At 42.1% G+C, this 25,946-nt stretch overlaps 1 protein-coding gene across 3 annotated transcripts in view; it reads right to left on the reverse strand.

Moving 5' to 3' along the window:
- The window catches only part of ITGA10 (integrin subunit alpha 10), a 39,424-nt gene that overhangs the window by 4,552 nt on the left and 8,926 nt on the right, over positions 1 to 25,946 (reverse strand). Inside the window, exons 2-27 of one of the 3 annotated variants that reach the window (XM_075844078.1) lie at positions 24,189 to 24,300; positions 21,993 to 22,102; positions 21,710 to 21,798; positions 20,994 to 21,108; positions 20,623 to 20,750; positions 19,794 to 19,942; positions 11,328 to 11,478; positions 11,083 to 11,248; positions 10,722 to 10,795; positions 10,219 to 10,363; positions 9,814 to 9,962; positions 9,408 to 9,551; positions 8,915 to 9,118; positions 8,635 to 8,765; positions 8,186 to 8,352; positions 7,939 to 8,081; positions 7,038 to 7,148; positions 6,821 to 6,906; positions 6,583 to 6,724; positions 5,552 to 5,644; positions 5,393 to 5,469; positions 5,232 to 5,321; positions 4,903 to 4,987; positions 3,074 to 3,190; positions 2,885 to 2,971; positions 2,639 to 2,746 (exon numbers count right to left, since the gene is read on the reverse strand). In XM_075844078.1, the coding sequence (XP_075700193.1) occupies positions 2,639 to 2,746; positions 2,885 to 2,971; positions 3,074 to 3,190; positions 4,903 to 4,987; positions 5,232 to 5,321; positions 5,393 to 5,469; positions 5,552 to 5,644; positions 6,583 to 6,724; positions 6,821 to 6,906; positions 7,038 to 7,148; positions 7,939 to 8,081; positions 8,186 to 8,352; positions 8,635 to 8,765; positions 8,915 to 9,118; positions 9,408 to 9,551; positions 9,814 to 9,962; positions 10,219 to 10,363; positions 10,722 to 10,795; positions 11,083 to 11,248; positions 11,328 to 11,478; positions 19,794 to 19,942; positions 20,623 to 20,750; positions 20,994 to 21,108; positions 21,710 to 21,798; positions 21,993 to 22,102; positions 24,189 to 24,300 (3,173 nt within the window). Of the gene's footprint in view, positions 1 to 2,638; positions 2,747 to 2,884; positions 2,972 to 3,073; positions 3,191 to 4,902; positions 4,988 to 5,231; positions 5,322 to 5,392; positions 5,470 to 5,551; positions 5,645 to 6,582; positions 6,725 to 6,820; positions 6,907 to 7,037; positions 7,149 to 7,938; positions 8,082 to 8,185; positions 8,353 to 8,634; positions 8,766 to 8,914; positions 9,119 to 9,407; positions 9,552 to 9,813; positions 9,963 to 10,218; positions 10,364 to 10,721; positions 10,796 to 11,082; positions 11,249 to 11,327; positions 11,479 to 19,793; positions 19,943 to 20,622; positions 20,751 to 20,993; positions 21,109 to 21,709; positions 21,799 to 21,992; positions 22,103 to 22,777; positions 22,795 to 23,220; positions 23,456 to 24,188; positions 24,301 to 25,946 lie in introns of those variants that run through there. The other 2 variants (XM_075844080.1, XM_075844079.1) reach the window with 2 other exon arrangements.

The following is a 25,946-nucleotide window of genomic DNA, read 5'->3' on the forward strand; positions in this document are numbered from 1 at the left end:
CTGACAGATACATAGTGATATATCCTGCAGATTATGACACCAATGACCTCTCTACAGATCTGCAGAACATCGCTCCTCTACCTCCTGACAGATACATAGTGATATATCCTGCAGATTATTACACCACTGACCTCTCTACAGATCTGCAGAACATCGCTCCTCCACCTCCTGACAGATACATAGTGATATATCCTGCAGATTATTACACCACTGACCTCTCTACAGATCTGCAGAACATCGCTCCTCTACCTCCTGACAGATACATAGTGATATATCCTGCAGATTATTACACCACTGACCTCTCTACAGATCTGCAGAACATCGCTCCTCTACCTCCTGACAGACACATAGTGATATATCCTGCAGATTATTACACCACTGACCTCTACAGATCTGCAGAACATCGCTCCTCTACCTCCTGACAGATACATAGTGATATATCCTGCAGATTATTACACCACTGACCTCTCTACAGATCTGCAGAACATTGCTCCTCTACCTCCTGACAGATACATAGTGATATATCCTGCAGATTATTACACCACTGACCTCTCTACAGATCTGCAGAACATCGCTCCTCCACCACCTGACAGATACATAGTGATATATCCTTCAGATTATTACACCACTGACCTCTACAGATCTGCAGAACATCGCTCCTCCACCTCCTGACAGATACATAGTGATATATCCTGCAGATTATTACACCACTGACCTCTCTACAGATCTGCAGAACATTGCTCCTCCACCTCCTGACAGATACATAGTGATATATCCTGCAGATTATTACACCACTGACCTCTCTACAGATCTGCAGAACATCGCTCCTCCACCTCCTGACAGATACATAGTGATCTATCCTGCAGATTATTACACCACTGACCTCTCTACAGATCTGCAGAACATTGCTCCTCCACCTCCTGACAGATACATAGTGATATATCCTGCAGATTATTACACCACTGACCTCTCTACAGATCTGCAGAACATCGCTCCTCCACCTCCTGACAGATACATAGTGATCTATCCTGCAGATTATTACACCACTGACCTCTCTACAGATCTGCAGAACATCGCTCCTCTACCTCCTGACAGATACATAGTGATATATCCTGCAGATTATTACACCACTGTCCTCTCTACAGATCTGCAGAACATCGCTCCTCCACCTCCTGACAGATACATAGTGATATATCCTGCAGATTATTACACCACTGACCTCTCTACAGATCTGCAGAACATTGCTCCTCTACCTCCTGACAGATACATAGTGATATATCCTGCAGATTATTACACCACTGACCTCTCTATAGATCTGCAGAACATTGCTCCTCCACCCCCTGACAGATACATAGTGATATATCCTGCAGATTATTACACCACTGACCTCTCTACAGATCTGCAGAACATCGCTCCTCTACCTCCTGACAGATACATAGTGATATATCCTGCAGATTATTACACCACTGACCTCTCTACAGATCTGCAGAACATCGCTCCTCTACCTCCTGACAGACACATAGTGATATATCCTGCAGATTATTACACCACTGACCTCTACAGATCTGCAGAACATCGCTCCTCTACCTCCTGACAGATACATAGTGATATATCCTGCAGATTATTACACCACTGACCTCTCTACAGATCTGCAGAACATTGCTCCTCTACCTCCTGACAGATACATAGTGATATATCCTGCAGATTATTACACCACTGACCTCTCTACAGATCTGCAGAACATCGCTCCTCCACCACCTGACAGATACATAGTGATATATCCTTCAGATTATTACACCACTGACCTCTACAGATCTGCAGAACATCGCTCCTCCACCTCCTGACAGATACATAGTGATATATCCTGCAGATTATTACACCACTGACCTCTCTACAGATCTGCAGAACATTGCTCCTCCACCTCCTGACAGATACATAGTGATATATCCTGCAGATTATTACACCACTGACCTCTCTACAGATCTGCAGAACATCGCTCCTCCACCTCCTGACAGATACATAGTGATCTATCCTGCAGATTATTACACCACTGACCTCTCTACAGATCTGCAGAACATTGCTCCTCCACCTCCTGACAGATACATAGTGATATATCCTGCAGATTATTACACCACTGACCTCTCTACAGATCTGCAGAACATCGCTCCTCCACCTCCTGACAGATACATAGTGATCTATCCTGCAGATTATTACACCACTGACCTCTCTACAGATCTGCAGAACATCGCTCCTCTACCTCCTGACAGATACATAGTGATATATCCTGCAGATTATTACACCACTGTCCTCTCTACAGATCTGCAGAACATCGCTCCTCCACCTCCTGACAGATACATAGTGATATATCCTGCAGATTATTACACCACTGACCTCTCTACAGATCTGCAGAACATTGCTCCTCTACCTCCTGACAGATACATAGTGATATATCCTGCAGATTATTACACCACTGACCTCTCTATAGATCTGCAGAACATTGCTCCTCCACCCCCTGACAGATACATAGTGATATATCCTGCAGATTATTACACCACTGACCTCGACAGATCTGCAGAACATCGCTCCTCTACCTCCTGACAGATACATAGTGATATATCCTGCAGATTATCGCACTCACATTAGTGAAGAAGTGGTTGTGGATGATCCTCAGGATGGAGAGCTCGGAGTTCCTCTGGAGCGCGGGGATCCGGCAGGTGATGGTCTCGCACCAGGTGTTGCTGCAGTTCTGGTAGGAAATATAATTAAATCAAAACTGACCCCCACAACCCCATTCCTCTCCCCCTGGCACTGCACCTCTCACTAGCACCACATCTCCTGAAATCCTCTGTGCTGCTAGATACCACTAAGTACCTCTCCATCTTACCAGAATATTGGTGCGGCCGAGGTCTTCTGGGTGGAACGGCACCACGGCGGTTCTGGATCTCGTCATATTGGACAACATACAGATCACCTACAAGAACCAGAGCGGAAATTATTTACCTGTGCCCCTCCCCCAACCCAAAATAAGAAATGTGGGAAAAGTAAAAACATGAGCGCCCCCCCCCCATCTTACGTCATCCGCAGATATTATCCTGGACACGGACATGAAGTATAGGCCCCCGTAGCCCATGGCGGGTGTGTGGATGTGAACGGACACGTTGTATAGGGGGTAACAGTCAACATACTGGACCTGAGTATAAAGACATAAACATCACTTAAAGGGGAACTCCATATACAGTTTATTTCACCACCTGAAGTGACGGATGAGGAGACGACTCCGCTCCGGTCACTTGCAGCCATTTTTCTTCTAGGATTCAGTAGAATATTGAGCAGATAAATTTTCATATCTTTTTCTAAATTTGTGCTTCAGTCGATCATGTTTTCTTGGGTTGGTCTATTGAGCAGATAAGCGGGTTTTTTTCTGCTTATCTGAGAACCGGCGCTGGCAGCCGGGACTATGGTAACAATGTAACAGAACAGGTCGTCCTCGGTGCTCTTCTTCTTAAAGGGGAAGTAACATTCAGGATCTGCCGTGTAAAAATTCTCATCTCTGTGCCCAATTTCTGGGCTCTACCAATGAGAGGCGCACTTCAATTAATGACCACTTGGTGGCGGCGTTGTAGCATTTTGGTTGCAAATAATATTATTTGCAGTCGCTTTTCAGGGTCCAATTGCGGCCTAGGTGGGGCTGGTGTGGGGGGGGGGTAATTACACTGGGGCCTCCCTCCACAATGTGCGCCCTCCTTTAACCCCTTCACGCCGCAGCCATTTTTCACTCCCCGCCTTCCAAAAGCCATGACTTTTTCATTTTCCCGTCAGTAGAGCGGTGGGGGGGGGGGGGGGGTTATTTTTTGCGGGGGGAGTCGCAGTTTCTATTGGTAGCATTTATAGTTCCATATAATGTACTGGGAAGCAAAGAAAATGCTCTGCGGGCTGAAATTGGGACAAAAACTGCGATTCCTCCATTGTTTTTTGGGTTTCGTTTTTACGGCTTTCACCGTGCGGCAAAAACGACATTTAACTTCATTCTGCGGCTCAATACGGTTACGGTGATACCAAATAGTTTTTTTTAACGTTTTACTACTTTTAAAGGAAAAAAAATTTTTGTTAAAAAAAAATTAATTTGTGTCGCCGCATCCCGGGAGCCAGAACGTTTCATTTTTTTTCATCGATTTGAGCGGCGTGACGGCTCATTTTTTGCGGGACGAGCTGTAGTTTGTATCGGTATTATTTTTTGGTGCATATTTTTTGATCACTTATTATTGCATTTTTTTTGGGGGGGACCTAAATTGCCCAAAAAAACAACGAATTTGGGGTTTTAAAAAATGTTTTATTTTTTACGGCGTTCACCGTGCGCGTTAAATAATGCCATATTCTAATAGTTCAGACTTTTACGGACGCGGCGATACAATTTTGTTAACTTTTTTTTTGCTACTAATAACTTTATTTAATTTTTTTGCACATTTCATTTGGCCCTCTAGGGGTCTTGATCCAGCGATCGTTCGATCGTCAGATCGCTGGCACAATACACTGCAATACTAATGTATTGCAGTAAATTGTAATTTTTACAGGCAGGGTGAACGCAGTCTTGGGGGCCATCATTAGGCCCCTGGGCTGCCATGACAACCGTAGTCACCCCCGATCTCATTGCGGGGTGGTGATGAGCTGACGCAACCCTCTTTTTAACCCCTCAAATGCTGCAGACGCTGTTTTGCGGGAAGGGGTTCATCTTGCTCCATAGGGGGTCTTATTAGTCGCGGCTGTGGCATTATTTGGGCTCTGTGTGGCACGGTTATTCCTTAGGAATCACGGTTGGCATGTAATGTAATATCAGTGCCCGGGTGGGTGTACTTTGGCATTACCAGCTGTGCCCACCCTCACCGAACTGTCCCCCATTATTACCTTGAATTTAGTTATGAACTCCGGGCCGGGCTCCTGCGTGGATAACAGGACGGGTTGTACCTCATAGCGGTTGAGGCTGGACTCGCTGCAAGCAGAAATTATACAGTCCATGTCAGTTATATAAGGTTTATGCTCTAGTCACATCCAAAGCTGAACTCATAAACTACATCTGCCATAAGGCAGCACATGGGATCACAGCTTTGCTATTTAGGGGAGGGTCTGTCAGCGCAGCGTGCTGACATTTTCCAAGAGGCAGATGGCAGAATTGTGTATGCAGCTCTGGATGTAACTGGAGTAGGAGACAGGATGTAGTAGGGTATGGAGGTCACCTCTGAATGAAGAGCTCGGGGTCGTAGCGGATGTGAGCGCCGAGGTGTGCGCCGTTGTCATGGAGAGTCTCGTTCACTTCAATGTTGTCGCTGGAGGAGAAGAGAAGGTTCAATGAGGAGTCCACAGTCACCAGGATCAGACCCCACAGCGCCCCCCTTACCTGCTGGCCAAGACCTTAATCTGCACTCTGTTCAAGAGACTGGAACAGCTGTACTCAAACTCCAGGACGAACGCCACCTAGAGGTAGACAGAGGTCATCTCAGCCCTGTCCTGCCACCCTGATCGCCCGTCACCTCCCATAGCGCCCCCTCATTCTTACCTTAGCCATGGATCTGAGGACAGGATAGCCGACACTGCAGGAGCGGGTGCTGGGGGACAACGAAGTGCACTCCACCTTACCCTGTGCGTCCCCCTGTAACGGGTGTCAGATCAGATGATGTCATCACCACAATATTAGATCATGCCTAACAGAGGATCCTGTGTGCGGTGTATCTAATCCTATCATGTGTGATACTGTCTGCTGTGTATCTAATCCCATCATGTGTGATACTGTCTGCTGTGTATCTAATCCTATCATGTGTGATACTGCCTGCTGAGCTATGTATCTAATCCTGTCATGTGTGATACAGTTTGCTGAGCTGTGTATCTAATCCTATCATGTGTGATACTGTCTGCTGAGCTGTGTATCTAATCCTATCATGTGTGATACTGTCTGCTGAGCTGTGTATCTAATCCTATCATGTGTGATACTGTCTGCTGAGCCGTGTATCTAATCCTATCATGTGTGATACTGTCTGCTGAGCTGTGTATCTAATCCTATCATGTGTGATACTGTCTGCTGAGCCGCTGTATCTAATCCTATCATGTGTGATATTGTCTGCTGAGCCGCTGTATCTAATCCTATCATGTGTGATACTGTCTGCTGAGCTGTGTATCTAATCCTATCATGTGTGATACTGTCTGCTGAGCTGTGTATCTAATCCTATCATGTGGGATACTGTCTGCTGAGCTGTGTATCTAATCCTATCATGTGTGATACTGTCAGTGTATCTAATCCTATCATGTGTGATACTGTCTGCTGAGCTGTGTATCTAATCCTACCATGTGTGATACTGTCTACTGTGTATCTAATCCTATCATGTGTGATACTGTCTGCTGAGCTGTGTATCTAATCCTACCATGTGTGATACTGTCTGCTGTGTATCTAATCCTACCATGTGTGATACTGTCTACTGTGTATCTAATCCTATCATGTGTGATACTGTCTGCTGAGCTGTGTATCTAATCCTATCATGTGTGATACTGAGATGAGCTGCTGTTAACGGTCGTGTAGGGGAGAACTCCGCTTACTTTGCTGTAGACGCTGGAGAATAGGAGGTTTTTGGAAAACCAAACCTTCAGGCTGGGGTTGTAGGAATTTTCTCTGCGGTTCTCGAGCTCAATCTCCACAGACACTTTCCTCCGATCCCTCCGGATTATGGTTGGTCGATCCCTAGAGTTGGAAGGATAAACAATAGAAGGTTCCAGTAGTGAGAAATGATGATCAGAACCAGAACCAGGACCATGAAGTTCTAGGGCAGCTCCTCACCTGGTACCATTGATGTCCATATGAGCCCGGAGGGACAAGTCGGTTATACACTCATTATCTTCACCGCAGTCCTTGAAGAAAGGAACCTGAAGACAAAGAAATAAGATCCAGCACTGGGAGAACTTCCTGTGGTGTCCAGATCGCTTCTTGTGACCAGATACCATGTTCTAGGTTCCCCTTGTGTAAGGTTCTAGGTAATGGGACCTCCGGCACTCACCAGTCTTTTCACAGAAGTAGGACAGCGGTCGTCAAGCACAGGACTGGTCTCGGTGTCACTCAGGTTAAAGCGCAGGTGGACGCCAATGGGTCTCAGATAGTCAACAGTATCCTGGGAGAGATTGGGAGTTGTTATAGAACGATGGGTGGACTTTTGGTCAACATCTACCTTCATCTTCTGACACATCACATAGACAAATACCATCATGACATCACCACTGATGGGACCCAAACCTCCTTGGCCTTAGGTGGAGATCTCCTCAATCTCCAACCAAACTCTTCCAAGGAAACGTTGAGTTCCGAGACTAAGAAATTTCCAATAGAGGCCGAGGGGTTGAGGCGCTATCACGAGAACAGGGAATTGCTCTCATCTTATGAGGACCTATTAATGTAATCTTCTAAAATATCTAAGTCAGCCGTAAGAAGGAAGAAGATTACATTAACTTCAGTCTGTGACCCGTCTTTCCCCGACGTCCCACCACATTCTTCCATCATCACACGTTCCAAGCCAACCAGAGACACTAGAAGTTGCTCAGATGCCACCTCCAACAGTAGAACAGGTCTTATGGTCTATCACCTATGGGATCCTACAAGAACAAGTTTACTAATGGGTGCAATAATCTCACGACCTTGCCCCTAATGGTGGCCATAAACCGGATTAGAGGTCATCTGATATCAATGGGGGGGGGGGGGCTACTGGATGTTCCTAGTCAGTCTTCGGGGGAAACTTGGACTCTAGGATGGACTTCTCCTGTCAGAGCCAAGTGTGTATCTACGGGATATGGTCCGTGTCACAATCGACCAAGGAAAGTCCATGAAGCTGAGGTCTTACAAGTCAGTTCTCCAGAAACATCATCTACAATGAGATCCTAGCTCCGTATATTTTTGGCCCGAACACTCACAATGACGTGGAATCCAAGGTTCATACAAGTCACTTTGCCCGTGGTCAATCGAATACGTTTGCTTAGAAGTTTTTGGAAGTTCTCATCAAACACGGCGCGGGGGGTGACCTTCCTATCATCCAGAGACAGGTTGTAATGGAGTCCTGTGACCAAGGCAACAAAAAAAAAGATAAAATTATATTTCTAATAATATTTTAATGGTTGAGTCCATGGACAATCCTTCTGCTGATGACCAATATTTACTGACCGAATCGACTGTCCCATTTGCCGGGTGATTTGGAGTTGACGGAGAAGCAGATGGTGATGTTCAGGCAGACGGACTCCTTGCCCTGTCTCAGACAGTTCTTCTGGAGCAGGTTGATGGAGGTCGGGTTCACCTGCAAGGTGGCGTTAACTCGAACAATACTCCGAGACCTGGGGGAGGGGTCGTGGTGAGAAAGACATGATAAATGTTGGGTTGGGAAAGGGTCAATACGATGTGAGGAGGGTCTGCCTGGAATCTAAACCTGGGGTTCTGGGAATCTACAAGCTGGAGTTGAGGAGGCCTCAAGATGGTGGAGGCCCTGGGGCAAATACCCACTGAGCCTCTCGTAGAATCCAGCCCTGTGGCCGTGACCCTATCCATAATTCAAAAATACCATCTCGTCGACCCTCAACGGTGTCCCCTTCAGCTTCCCTCACTAATTTGTCCCATACCTCAACATAACGACGGCTCCTTGGCTGCCGACTGTCAGGTCCCCGAGCCCATCACCATCCAGGTCCATCTGAGCGCTGATGCTGCGGCCAAAGTAAGTGAGGCCATGGTGGAAAGAGGCGGAGTCTATTCTCTGACAACAACAAGATACGGGGAAGAGGATGGGTAAAATTTTTATTTTTTTGCCCCCAGCACTGCAGCCCCCCTCTTTATAGACATCAATATCATTAAACATGGGATCACTTATTTTTGGAAGCACAGTTGACTTATCTTACCCCATACCTGTTTATAACCTGGCAGGATGGTGTTGCGGTACCCATGGTAGATGTATACTGCCCCTCGGTGGTGATCCTCTAGTGGTGCTCCAACAACTACATCGTTGAAGCCATCGTGGTTGAGATCTGGAGCACCTGCCATGGCGTAGCCGAAGCGAGAGTCTTGGACTTTGCGGTCTGAGTGCAATGTTCCGTTCAGGGTTAGATGGACCTTTGATGAAAAAAAATTAGACCTTAAACATCACCTGATGGTCAGCGATTATGTAAAAGAGCCAGATAACCCCCCCCCCCCCATTATAGGTAAGTGCCCCTGTTAGGGTGTGGGGACCACTACAGACAGTCCTTAGAGGGACTCTTCATAGTAGGGATTATTTTACATAGACCAAGATCATGAAGTCTTAAAGGACCCCATATCATCAAGTCCAAGATGGTGGCACCATGACCAGGCAGACCAGCCACTTTTGACAGTGATGACCCCTCTTCCCCTATTTTGGTCTTACCTGCCCCACCCGGTAGATATAAACACGTCCAGTCTCCTTATTATGGTGTCCAAGGAACATAGGGGCGGCCACCAGTAAGACGTCAGTGACCCCATCTCCATTGACATCCAGCGGGCACACTTCACTGCCAAAATAGGAGCCAATCTGTAGAGACGTAAGTAACAAACATGGTGGAGACACGGGCGAGACTAACGCAGAAATCAAGAAATGTAAACTCTAGACTAAAGGGGATACAGAATAATATCAAGACATGTGTTTATATATATATATATATATATATATATATATATATATAGGAATCCTGCCCTAGAATAACCCATAAACCTCAATCTGAAATTAACACTCTGCCACCTGGTGGTCATAAAGGATATTGCAAGTAAATAAAACCAGTTGTAGGTTTACTCACCTGTTCCCCCACTAAAGCCTGAGAGATGGAGACGTTGCCTTTCCTGGACATCTCAAATAGAACGACCTTCCCCTTGTGTTTGAATCTGGGGGCTCCGGCTATATATACAATTTTTCCACTGCGCAGCGTCATGGAAGATACGGTGTAACCTGGGGAAGGAGATCACAACAGGACTAAAGGTCAAATAAAAAACGCCATTCGAATCTCCATTTATTTTTTTTTCCGCTCGATTTTGGCCTATGCAGGTTCCACCGGGAGTCCTCTTCAAAGATGTATGGACCAGGTCTCCTGGAAGAAGGAACTTTCATAGTAGGGTTGAGAGGACGTGTAGACAGGATTGTGGTGGTCCCTTCGGTCCTCTATCAAACATGGCTAGATAACGTCAGATTAGTAATGTCTGGTTACCCAAGTAAGCAGCATGTTTCTTCATTTTGACCGGAAACTCCTTCTCGAAGGCCGACCGCGGGGGCATAATCCGACTATTCTTGGTCTCCTTCAATACTGATCCATCCCAGTCATATGCACCTACCGTCCCAAACAGGATCCCATCCTGTCGAGGTAAAAAAAAATTAACACATGTAAAAAAGTTTTGTACCCCATTGTCCTGGTGGGACATCAGGAGACCTTGGTCTACACAACCCCATCTCTAGAAGACCTCATTGTTTCGGTGCATCAAAAAGAAGACGACTTGTAAGACACGTAATGAAATATTGTATATCTGCTAAGCAAGGGGCGACCTGGGAACCCCCAAAAGTGTTACTACGACCCCGATTGGGCTCCAGAGCATCGGGTTGTTCTTCATGTTGCATTCCAGGAGGACAACCATGAGCCAAGACCTGGTGCTATCTTCATCAAGAAGACTCGTTGGATCGGCCATGTTTAGTAGGAGACCCCGCTCCTTTCCTTACCTCCAGGATGTGAATGGAGAATCCGACTTGTGACATCTCCAGTTCGAACGAGCTTTCATTCAACTCATGAGTTCCTGCGGAGAAGGCCCAAGAAAAATGGGTCAATTTTCTCTAAAACATAAAACAGGACACATTAACTTTCCACTTTACCCAGATCCCCCCATAACTGGTTTCCCCAGAACCCAAAATATATCCATAATATCCTGCCCTAGAAAAGTCTACAAATTACTATCTAATAGATTATGAAAATAATGGCGCCCCACCTGGTGGCTGAAAGTGGTACTGCATTACAAATATGTTTGATTTTGGGGCTTAGTAAATAGCAAGGGGGCGGAATGAGGGGGTTCTGGGATGTCTTTACCTTCCAGACTAAAGATCCGGTCCCCTAAAGCGTCCACAATGTCGTTCAGCGCAGCTTCATCCGTGACGTTAAAGAAATATTTGTCATCTGGATCGCTGGCGATGTATTTAATCTCATTGATGAAGGAGTCCGGGTCCTGCTGTCTCCTCATATAGTTACCCAGCACCTGATGTGGTATAATAAAAGAGGGGGTCAATGGAAAATTATACTAATGATTGTGGAAGTTTATTTTACACATAACATACCGCGATGGCGTAGCGGGTAACGTCACGCTTCTCACATTCTGCCAATGCCAGCGGCAGCTCATCCCCGTCATGTGATTCGCCATCTGTTACAACGATGAGAAGTCTGGTGGCGCCATCTCTTCCACCTCTATCAGGGCTAAAAGCTTCAGAACTGAGAGGAGACGACAATGTGTAAAATAATAAAATATACAGAAGATGCCCAGGTTATACCAGCTGTACATATATAATTATATACAGAAGATACCCAGGTTATACCAGCATGCTCCATATCACTATATACAAGAAGATGTATAACTTATACCAGCTGTACATATATAATTATATACAGAAGATACCCAGGTTATACCAGCATGCTCCATAACACTATATACAAGAAGATGTATAACTTATACCAGCTGTACATATATAATTATATACAGAAGATACCCAGGTTATACCAGCATGCTCCATATCACTATATACAAGAAGATGTATAACTTATACCAGCTGTACATATATAATTATATACAGAAGATACCCAGGTTATACCAGCATTCTCCATATCACTATATACAAGAAGGTGTATAACTTATACCAGCTGTACATATATAATTATATACAGAAGATACCCGGGTTATACCAGCATGCTCCATATCACTATATACAAGAAGATGTATAACATATACCAGCTGTACATAAATAATTATATACAGAAGATACCCGGGTTATACCAGCATGCTCCATATCACTATATACAAGAAGATGTATAACATATACCAGCTGTACATATATAATTATATACAGAAGATACCCGGGTTATACCAGCATGCTCCATATCACTATATACAAGAAAATGTATAACTTATACCAGCTGTACATATATAATTATATACAGAGGATACCCAGGTTATACCAGCATGCTCCATATCACTATATACAAGAAGATGTATAACTTATACCAGCTGTACATATATAATTATATACAGAAGATACCCAGGTTATATCAGCATGCTCCATATCACTATATACAAGAAGATGTATAACTTATACCAGCTGTACATATATAATTATATACAGAAGATACCCAGGTTATACCAGCATGCTCTATATCACTATATTCAAGATGTATAACTTATACCAGCTGTACATATATAATTATATACAGAAGATACCCAGGTTATACCAGCATGCTCCATATCACTATATACAAGAAGATGTATAACTTATACCAGCTGTACATATATAATTATATACAGGAGATACCCAGGTTATACCAGCATGCTCCATATCACTATATACAAGAAGATGTATAACTTATACCAGCTGTACATATATAATTATATACAGAAGATACCCAGGTTATACCAGCATGCTCCATATCACTATATACAAGAAGATGTATAACTTATACCAACTGTACATATATAATTATATACAGAGGATACCCAGGTTATACCAGCATGCTCCATATCACTATATACAAGAAGATATATAACTTATACCAGCTGTACATATATAATTATATACAGAAGATACCCAGGTTATACCAGCATGCTCCATATCACTAAATACAAGAAGATATATAACTTATACCAGCTGTACATATATAATTATATACAGAAGATACCCAGGTTATACCAGCATGCTCCATATCACTAAATACAAGAAGATGTATAACTTATACCAGCTGTACATATATAATTATATACAGAAGATACCCAGGTTATACCAGCATGCTCCATATCACTATATATAAGAAGATGTATAACTTATACCAGCTGTACATATATAATTATATACAGAAGATACCCAGGTTATACCAGCATGCTCCATATCACTATATACAAGAAGATGTATAACTTATACCAGCTGTACATATATAATTATATACAGAAGATACCCGGGTTATACCAGCATGCTCCATATCACTATATACAAGAAGATGTATAACATATACCAGCTGTACATAAATAATTATATACAGAAGATACCCGGGTTATACCAGCATGCTCCATATCACTATATACAAGAAGATGTATAACATATACCAGCTGTACATATATAATTATATACAGAAGATACCCGGGTTATACCAGCATGCTCCATATCACTATATACAAGAAGATGTATAACTTATACCAGCTGTACATATATAATTATATACAGAGGATACCCAGGTTATACCAGCATGCTCCATATCACTATATACAAGAAGATGTATAACTTATACCAACTGTACATATATAATTATATACAGAGGATACCCAGGTTATACCAGCATGCTCCATATCACTAAATACAAGAAGATGTATAACTTATACCAGCTGTACATATATAATTATATACAGAAGATACCCAGGTTATACCAGCGTGCTCCATATCACTATATACAAGAAGATGTATAACTTATACCAGCTGTACATATATAATTATATACAGAAGATACCCAGGTTATACCAGCGTGCTCCATATCACCATATACAAGAAGATGTATAACTTATACCAGCTGTACATATATAATTATATACAGAAGATACCCAGGTTATACCAGCGTGCTCCATATCACTATATACAAGAAGATGTATAACTTATACCAGCTGTACATATATAATTATATACAGAAGATACGCAGGTTATACCAGCGTGCTCCATATCACTATATACAAGAAGATGTATAACTTATACCAGCTGTACATATATAATTATATACAGAAGATACCCAGGTTATACCAGCATGCTCCATATCACTATATACAGGAAGATGTATAACTTATACCAGCTGTACATATATAATTATATACACAGAAGATACCCAAGTTATACCAGCATGCTCCATATCACTATATACAAGAAGATGTATAACTTATACCAGCTGTACCTATATAATTATATACAGAAGATACCCAGGTTATACCAGCATGCTCCATATCACTATATACAAGAAGATGTATAACTTATACCAGCTGTACATATATAATTATATACAGAAGATACCCAGGTTATACCAGCATGCTCCATATCACTATATACAAGAAGATGTATAACTTATACCAGCTGTACCTATATAATTATAAACAGAAGATACCCAGGTTATACCAGCATGCTCCATATCACTATATACAAGAAGATGTATAACTTATACCAGCTGTACATATATAATTATATACAGAAGATACCCAGGTTATACCAGCATGCTCCATATCACTATATATAAGAAGATGTATAACTTATACCAGCTGTACATATATAATTATATACAGAAGATACCCAGGTTATACCAGCATGCTCCATATCACTATATACAAGAAGATGTATAACTTATACCAGCTGTACATATATAATTATATACAGAAGATACCCAGGTTATACCAGCATGCTCCATATCACCATATACAAGAAGATGTATAACTTATACCAGCTGTACATATATAATTATATACAGAAGATACGCAGGTTATACCAGCGTGCTCCATATCACTATATACAAGAAGATGTATAACTTATACCAGCTGTAAAATATAAAATTATATGCAGGAGATACCCAGGTTATACCAGCATGCTCCATATCACTATATACAGGAAGATGTATAACTTATACCAGCTGTACATATATAATTATATACACAGAAGATACCCAAGTTATACCAGCATGCTCCATATCACTATATATAAGAAGATGTATAACTTATACCAGCTGTACATATATAATTATATACAGAAGATACCCAGGTTATACCAGCATGCTCCATATCACTATATACAAGAAGATGTATAACTTATACCAGCTGTACATATATAACTATATACAGAAGATACCCAGGTTATACCAGCATGCTCCATATCACTATATACAGGAAGATGTATAACTTATACCAGCTGTACATATATAATTATATACAGAATATACCCAGGTTATACCAGCATGCTCCATATCACTATATACAGGAAGATGTATAACTTATACCAGCTGTACATATATAATTATATACAGAAGATACCCAGGTTATACCAGCATGCCCCATATCACTATATACAAGAAGATGTATAACTTATACCAGCTGTACATATATAATTATATACAGAAGATACCCAGGTTATACCAGCATGCTCCATATCACTATATACAAGAAGATGTATACCTTATACCAGCTATACATATATAATTATATACAGAAGATACCCAGGTTATACCAGCATGCTGCACATCACTATATACAAGAAGATGTATAACTTATACCAGCTGTACATATATAATTATATGCAGGAGATACCCAGGTTATACCAGCATGCTCCATATCACTATATACAAGAAGATGTATAACTTATACCAGCTGTACATATATAATTATATACAGAAGATACCCGGGTTATACCAGCATGCTCCATATCACTATATACAAGAAGATGTATAACTTATACCAGCTGTACATATATAATTATATACAGAATATACCCAGGTTATACCAGCATGCTCCATATCACTATATACAAGAAGATGTATAACTTATACTAACTGTACATATATAATTATATACAGAAGATACCCAGGTTATACCAGCATGCTCCATATCACTATATACAAGAAGATGTATAACTTATACCAGCTGTACCTATATAATTATATACAGAAGATACCCAGGTTATACCAGCTGTACATATATAATTATATAAAGAAGATACCCAGGTTATACCAGCATGCTCCATATCACTATATACAAGAAGATGTATAACTTATACCAGCTGTACATATATAACTATATACAGAAGATACCCAGGTTATACCAGCATGCTCCATATCACTATATACAGGAAGATGTATAACTTATACCAGCTGTACATATATAATTATATATAGAAGATACCCAGGTTATACCAGCATGCTCCATATCACTATATACAGGAAGATGTATAACTTATACCAGCTGTACATATATAATTATATACAGAAGATACCCAGGTTATACCAGCATGCCCCATATCACTATATACAAGAAGATGTATAACTTATACCAGCTGTACATATATAATTATATACAGAAGATACCCAGGTTATACCAGCATGCTCCATATCACTATATACAAGAAGATGTATAACTTATACCAGCTGTACATATATAATTATATACAGAAGATACCCAGGTTATACCAGCATGCTCCATATCACTATATACAAGAAGATGTATAACTTATACCAGCTATACATATATAATTATATACAGAAGATACCCAGGTTATACCAGCTGTACATATATAATTATATACAGAAGATACCCAGGTTATACCAGCTGTACATATATAATTATATACAGAAGATACCCAGGTTATACCAGCATGCTCCATATCACTATATACAGGTACATGTATAACTTATACCAGCTGTACATATATAATTGTATAGAGAAGATGCCCAGGTTATACCAGCATGCTCCATATCACTATATACAAGAAGATGTATACCTTATACCAGCTGTACATATATAATTATATACAGAAGATACCCAGGTTATACCAGCTGTACATATATAATTATATACAGAAGATACCCAGGTTATACCAGCATGCTCCATATCACTATATACAAGAAGATGTATAACTTATACCAGCTGTACATATATAATTATATACAGAAGATACCCAGGTTATACCAGCATGCTCCATATCATTATATACAAGAAGATGTATAACTTATACCAGCTGTACATATATAATTATATACAGAAGATACCCAGGTTATACCAGCATGCTCCATATCACTATATACAGGAAGATGTATAACTTATACCAGCTGTACATATATAATTATATATAGAAGATACCCAGGTTATACCAGCATGCTCCATATCACTATATACAAGAAGATGTATGACTTATACCAGCTATACATATATAATTATATACAGAAGATACCCAGGTTATACCAGCATGCTCCATATCACTATATACAAGAAGATGTATCACTTATACCAGCTGTACATATATAATTATATACAGAAGATACCCAGGTTATACCAGCATGCTCCATATCACGATATACAAGAAGATGTATAACTTATACCAGCTGTACATATATGATTATATACAGAAGATACCCAGGTTATACCAGCATGCTCCATATCACTATATACAAGAAGATGTATAACTTATACCAGCTGTACATATATAATTATATACAGAAGATACCCAGGTTATACCAGCATGCTCCATATCACTATATACAAGAAGATGTATAACTTATACCAGCTGTACATATATAATTATATACAGAAGATACCCAGGTTATACCAGCATGCCCCATATCACTATATACAAAAAGATGTATAACTTATACCAGCTGTACATATATAATTATATACAGAATATACCCAGGTTATACCAGCATGCTCCATATCACTATATACAAGAAGATGTATAACTTATACCAGCTGTACATATATAATTATATACAGAAGATACCCGGGTTATACCAGCATGCTCCATATCACTATATACAAGAAGATGTATAACTTACACCAGCTGTACATATATAATTATATACAGGAGATACCCAGGTTATACCAGCATGCTCCATATCACTATATACAAGAAGATGTATAACTTATACCAGCTGTACATATATAATTATATACAGGAGATACCCAGGTTATACCAGCATGCTCCATATCACTATATACAAGAAGATGTATAACTTATACCAGCTGTACATATATAATTATATACCCAGGTTATACCAGCATGCTCCATATCACTATATACAAGAAGATATATAACTTATACCAGCTGTACATATATAATTATATACAGAAGATACCCAGGTTATACCAGCATGCTCCATATCACGATATACAAGAAGATGTATAACTTATACCAGCTGTACATATATGATTATATACAGAAGATACCCAGGTTATACCAGCATGCTCCATATCACTATATACAGGAAGATGTATAACTTATACCAGCTGTACATATATAATTATATACAGAAGATACGCAGGTTATACCAGCATGCTCCAGATCACTATATTCCAGAAGATGTATCACTCATACCAGCTGTACATATATAATTATATACAGGAGATACCCAGGTTATACCAGCATGCTCCATATCACTATATACAAGAAGATGTATAACTTATACCAGCTGTACATATATAATTATATACCCAGGTTATACCAGCATGCTCCATATCACTATATACAAGAAGATATATAACTTATACCAGCTGTACATATATAATTATATACAGAAGATACCCAGGTTATACCAGCATGCTCCATATCACTATATACAAGAAGATGTATAACTTATACCAGCTGTACATATATAATTATATACAGAAGATACCCAGGTTATACCAGCATGCTCCATATCACTATATACAAGAAGATGTATAACTTATACCAGCTGTACATATATAATTATATACAGAAGATACCCAGGTTATACCAGCATGCTCCATATCACTATATACAAGAAGATGTATAACTTATACCAGCTGTACATATATAATTATATACAGAAGATACCCAGGTTATACCAGCATGCTCCATATCACTATATACAAGAAGATGTATAACTTATACCAGCTGTACATATATAATTATATACTGAAGATCCCCAGGTTATACCAGCATGCTCCATATCACTATATACAGAAGATGTATAACTTATACCAGCTGTACATATATAATTATATACAGAATATACCCAGGTTATACCAGCATGCTCCATATCACTATATACAGGAAGATGTATAACTTATACCAGCTGTACATATATAATTATATACAGAAGATACCCAGGTTATACCAGCATGCTCCATATCACTATATACAAGAAGATGTGTAACTTATACCAGCTGTACATATATAATTATATACAGAAGATACCCAGGTTATACCAGCATGCTCCATATCACTGTATACAAGAAGATGTATAACTTATACCAGCTGTACATATATAATTATATACAGAAGATACCCAGGTTATACCAGCATGCTCCATATCACTATATACAAGAAGATGTATAACTTATACCAGCTGTACATATATAATTATATACAGAAGATACCCAGGTTATACCAGCATGCTCCATATCACTATATACAAGAAGATGTATAACTTATACCAGCTGTACATATATAATTATATACAGAAGATACCCAGGTTATACCAGCATGCTCCATATCACTATATACAAGTAGATGTATAACTTATACCAGCTGTACATATATAATTATATACAGGAGATACCCAGGTTATACCAGCATGCTCCATATCACTATATACAAGAAGATGTATAACTTATACCAGCTGTACATATATAATTATATACCAGCATGCTCCATATCACTATATTCAAGAAGATGTATAACTTATACCAGCTGTACATATATAATTATATACAGAAGATACCCAGGTTATACCAGCATGCTCCATATCACTATATAATTGGTGGTAGCCATCGTTTCTAGTTTTGGGCATACCAGGCCTTGTGGATGGCAAACGCTGTCCGTGTCTCTCTTCCTTCCTGGCGACTGATGTTCTTTGCAGCTTCCACCACTTCTTTAGAGGTGGCGTAATCCTTCAGGGACCATTCATGGACTGCAATCTCTCCATACTGTAGAACTCCTACCTGCAAGGAGATATCTCATGAACATGGCCGTCGTCTACCCACATTGCATAAGTCATCACCCCCCTGTTATTTCGGTGTGACCCCTTTTGCAACTTCCTCGTTGCGTGGCCAAATCTCTGCCATTTCCCCCACAGATGAGATTTTGAGGTCGGGGTGTAATTTCTGATGACTTGTTCCCAGATGTCGGTGGTTCTTTATTCTTTGTGTTACTAATGTAAATTTGCAGCGATCAGCGTCTGGCGCTATTTAAAGCAATCGGAACGCAGGATGGAAACCACACAGGAAGAGCCGACTTCCGGGGAACGGGAATGACACGCTCAGTAGTCAGAGATATGTGAAATGGGATTAAACACTTGCGACATTTACAGTCTAAGTGTGATCTGGATTTAAAGGGACAGGACAGAAATAATATTTGTCCCCCCCCCGCCCCAGAGTGGAAGTTGTAGCGTGAAACAACTCATCATGATAAGGAAATTATTCACCGAGACCTTCAGATAACATCTTACAATTATGTTTGCTATTTTTCATGTAAATCTGTCCACTAGGGGGCGGTGTTTTACTGAAAATTTGCTAAAATTTGGGGCTGAACAGTTTTTTCCCCCGATTTTATTTGAGAAATATGTAGATCCTCACCCCACATCGACTTAGATAAGGAATAATAAGAAAAATCAGTAGTTGACCTGGATCTGGTCTGGACCAATGAAAAACTTGCTGAGAATGTTGCTGAGGAAATTCTGCACCTCGTACCAGGGGTAGACGCTGTTTGACCCGTCCAGCAGAATGACAATGTCCAGGTACGTGGAGCATCCTGGGGCAAACAGAGGGAGAAGAAGTGTAAGGATCCCACAAATACAACTGTACCCCCAAATCCTGCAATTCATCCCTAACTGCACCCCCAAATCATTAAACATTCAACCACCCCCCAAAACTTATTAAACTGAACCCCCAAATATACCACACCACGTATAACATATATACAGTAGTACCCCGAAATCTCAAACCCCCAAAAAATCCCCCCATGCCACGTAGATAACACATTGTAACGACTCACTCTGCGCTGTGGGTGCGATCGTCCCGATGGGTCTGAAGGATTTATCGACGCTGGCGCAGATCCCGGTGCTGTACATAGAGGTGCCACATTCCTGGGACCAGAGCGGAGCGCAAGCCTGGGGGGGGGGAGACAGGGAGAGAGGTTACCCCAAAATGTGAGGAGATGATTGATCATACATAATCAGGACCTCCTCAGCCGGGTCACCGACCCATCAGTCCCTGCGGGAGTCAAATGTCAAGAACCCACCAAGTATCTGGAGGACGTTCCATCATCATACCAGGGGGTGACCGTCTTACCCTAGTCACCTGCCAAACAGGGTCAACGACCTGTATATGCACCCACAAAATTATTAATATGGCCAAATCATCTGCGCCGCTCCATCACGGGCGCCCCAAGAGCTGGCACTTTGTTCTAGAAGACTCCGGTTCCGTCTTGTTGACCTGACGAGGACTGTTGACTCAGGACGGAGCGGATGTCTTACCTGCCGAGGCCGCAGCGGTCACATGACGCTTGTTTTGGCACCGGACGCCAGAAACTCCTGGTTCAGGAGACCACAAATATGTCCCTACCCCCCCCCCCCCGACGTGTTCCTGTAATTAACCCCCGAAATACCAGAGCTGGAAAGACGTGCCAGGCCGAGAACCGGGGGGAAAAAAAATGTGAAAAACACTCATTGTATAGAATTTACTATAAAAGTTACTGGATCGGAGACTCACCACAAAACCGCCCCGTGCGTCCTGCGTCAGCGACATCCCGAAATGCATGTTACTCGTCTGCTTGGAGACATTTCGGAGAGTGAGATCACCTACAGCGGGTCCACAAATACGGGGATGATGGTGGTGGTAGTGATGATGATGATGATGAGGGAGAGGGAAGGAACAGGAGGATCAGCGATACCCCTCATCTGATAAGCTCAGAATCATTAACCCTTATGGAGAACGGGCGACAACCAACACATCCACTACAAACCCCATCAGTTACTGCGGGAGAACTACTCACCTAAGTTGACCTTGGTGCATGAAGAATTGCTATGGGCTCCAACAGTGCATTTATATACATCCCCCTGCCGGTTACCATCCGATCCAGCCCACGGCGCCCCCACCAGGATCCTGCAGAGATAGAAGGAAGCCCATAGAGAGAACGCTATCAAGTAGTTCAGTAACATCACATGATGGGGATGTAGTTCCCGGTGGTCCTCTAAAATTGTTTCTCATGATAAGATTAGATACACAGCACCGCAGACAGTATCACACATGATAGGATTAGATACAGTATATCAGCAGACAGTATTATACATGATAGGATTAGATACAGTATCTCAGCCGACAGTATCACACATGATAGGATTAGATACAGTATCTCAGCCGACAGTATCACACATGATAGGATTAGATACAGTATCTCAGCCGACAGTATCACACATGATAGGATTAGATACAGTATCTCAGCAGACAGTATCACACATGATAGGATTATTTACAGTATCTCAGCAGACAGTATCACACATGATAGGATTAGATACACAGCTCAGCAGACAGTATCACACATGATAGGATTAGATACACAGCTCAGCAGACAGTATCACACATGATAGGATTAGATACACAGCTCAGCAGACAGTATCACACATGATAGGATTAGATACATGGCACAGCAGACAGTATCACTCATGATATGATTAGATACAGTATCACACATGATAGGATTAGATACAGTATCACACATGATAGGATTAGATACAGTATCACACATGATAGGCCTCCTGACACCGGTGGGACATGTACATTTCGCTCGCCGTTTCCTCCCACCTTCCTCTGCGGCTGTGAATCTCATTGGGGGGGGGGGGGGGGGGAGATGGAGAAAACAGCGATGACTGGAACATTCATTTTATCAACTGAGAACAAGAAAAACTAAAAGAAACATCCTTAAAGTGACAGTACATTATTATTCCATTATGGGGGACCCCAGAGTGACGTCATTCATGGTCTGACTGATCGCAGCTGCGGTTTTGGCGGCCTGTATCGTCCTGTTCAGATTCATTCTCACTCATACGCGAGATTCAGATAACAGAAGAATATCGGGGAACACCGCTCCCTAATGTAGGAACACGTGGTAGTCCCTGAGCTGAACAGCTTACGATCCGTCCAGTCTGCAGGATGTGGAGGACACGTGATCTGCCCCATTGACTTTTCTACATTTACGTTCTTTGCTGGACACATTTGCTTACAGTTTCCCATCTGGATTCTCTATTTAAAAGGGACCTCCGCCCCCCCGGGGGCAGAGACGTGAGGCAGCGTGGTCCGAGGCGCTTGTGTTCTCCTGATCTTTTACACAGATGTAACTCGACCTAGAAAAGTGCAATATCAGACCCCAGATCCTGTATATAGGACGCCCCTGGGGGACCCCACTTCCTATAGGTGGGTTGTAGGATGTGACCCCCTTAACCCTTCCTCATCTGGACCTCATTTAGGTCCTGCTCTTGTTAAGTGGATCATCAGAAGAGGATTCTGCAGTAGACTGAGCCATGATTGTCATAGGTCTATGATCGGGTGAGTCGGGGGCGTCACGTAAATCCCTGTGTCATGCTCCACCCCCTTTAGGATGTGAATCCCTGTGTCATGCTCCACCCCCTTTAGGATATGAATCCCTGTGTCATGCTCCACCCCCTTTAGGATCTGCATTAGAGATAACACAATGTATCAGTTCTGCCTGGAATGTTCCTTTAACTGTCAGTTCTAACCCCCCCTCTTAAAGGGACCCTGCTCCTTTGACCCCACCACAGCATGATGGGCCTTTTATTGTAGAACCTCACAGTACTACTTTACCTACAATCTTATAGGGGTGGTGCTCCGAATCCCCCGATTCCCTACACACAAATATAGAGATTTATACAGCCCTCATTATGTAATGTATGCAGTGAGCTCCCCCTAGTGGTGGGTGAAGGTGAACAGAATTTTAGCATTTAACTAAGAAAAGCAGCTCAATGTCTGGCCCCTCTGTCACATCGGCCCCCGAGCACATATAGAGGTGCCCGTCCTGGTGACTGGTGACTGGTTCCAGCTCGGCTGATGGTGTATTTCTAGGACAGCCCTGCTTGTTCTGCTGTTCTGCATTGTGGGAGATGTAATAGTCCAGCACTGGACAGAGGTGCAGAGAGAGGGGATTATTGGCGGATATAACACACGTCCGACTCACCATTTCTCACCGTCTGCTTCATGCTGGAGAACCTTGTACCCAAACTCAGCTTCTTCAGGACCCCGGAAAACCTGCGGCCGCTTCGCGTCAATGTTAAAGCAAATAACGAAACCTTCAATAAAACAAAAATACAAATATATGAGGGAAAAACGTGAAAAACTCCAGAGTTACTGATACAGTCTACTGACCCGGTGTATCTAATCATATCATGTGTGATACTGTCTGCTGAGCGGTGTATCTAATCCTATCATGTGTGATACTGTCTACTGAGCTGTGTATCTAATCCTATCATGTGTGATACTGTCTGCTGAGCTGTGTATCTAATCCTATCATGTGTGATACTGTCTGTTGAGCTGCTGTATCTAAGCCTATCATGTGATACCATATAAGAGAACCCCCATACTGCATTATAATTTAGTTTTTATTTAAATTAAAACTGCCGCTTCCCCTTTAAGAGTGACACCTGCAGTCTCTGTGTTTTCGCCCTGTCCAGGGGGTGACATGTGGGTGTATAGGGCGTAGGCTCAGCCCCACACACAGACCCTCTGTCCCAGCACCAGACATACAGATATTGGGCGCCATGATACAGCGAGCGCATTACTAACCTCATAGTGCGGCCCTGACTCTACAGCCCGGAGCACACATGTGGCTGACACCAGCGAGACTGTACCTGACACATTGATTCCCGATGCGATTTAAAGGGGAAATGCGTCCATAATCACGGTGGTCTGTTGCTTCCACCTCCCCCAGTCTTGGGCGTGTGGAGTTCACCAGAAATCGGCGCAGTCCTGCTAGCGTAACGTAACGCATCCGATGCAGAGAGCAGTGACTCTGATTGGCCGTATTCCAAACCACATGTCCGCATTCATTAATACAGACCGGAGACAATAAAATACCGCAGCAAAACAACCGCTCCATGTGAACAAGCGCCGACAGGAGGCCGCGCGGACTGACTGCGCCAGAAACTGCCCACCAGCTTACACCTGTGCCACCTGAAGAGGGCGGAGTCTCTAATCACAGCTCCACCCCCTGCATCTATTAACCCTATCCCCTCCAGAAGAGCTGTGAGCACCTTACAGGGGGATTATTTATGATAAAATCCCTTTTCTCCAGAATTAACGGGGCACGGTTATTGCTGGATTATCAAATATTCTGGATTATCATTTCACGTGTTACATTAGAGAATTTTTAGCCCAAATAAAAGGCACCAATTTATCGTAGTCATTGGTCGCACATCGCTAGGATATCACCAATGCCCGATCGGACCCATGACACGGATGATGGGGCATCGGTGCTTCATCTCCTGACGGCTCCTGTCATTCACCTGAAGGCCGAAGGGTCCGACCTTATTGGGAGACCCCTAGGAAAAGAGCGGACACTGCGTCTAATATACTCACCTCTTCGTTCCAGCAATCCCACCCCGGGGTCGCAACGATACTCTGCGAAGAGGTGAATTTCTGCATGTCTGGTCATGGTTCTGTATTTATTTAGGGGTCTGGGTCACATTTTGTAGGGAATCAAATGTGCTATTTAGGATTCAAATTGCATATGTTGGGGGCGTGTCCTATATAAGTAGGCGGGGCATAAGGCCAAAAATCTCCATGATGTCCCTTCTAAAAGGTTGTCAGGTGTGTGTTGTCAGACCTTGTCTCTCCTGCATTGAAATGAAAACTTTAAAATGAACACCTGACAAGTATTTTTCATGGCTCCTGGCCAGCAGGGGGAGCTGTGATGACTGGTAACAATTTCTTGCCAGGG

Source organism: Rhinoderma darwinii, chromosome 12 (genome assembly GCF_050947455.1).
Source record: "Rhinoderma darwinii isolate aRhiDar2 chromosome 12, aRhiDar2.hap1, whole genome shotgun sequence".
NCBI lineage: Eukaryota > Metazoa > Chordata > Amphibia > Anura > Rhinodermatidae > Rhinoderma > Rhinoderma darwinii.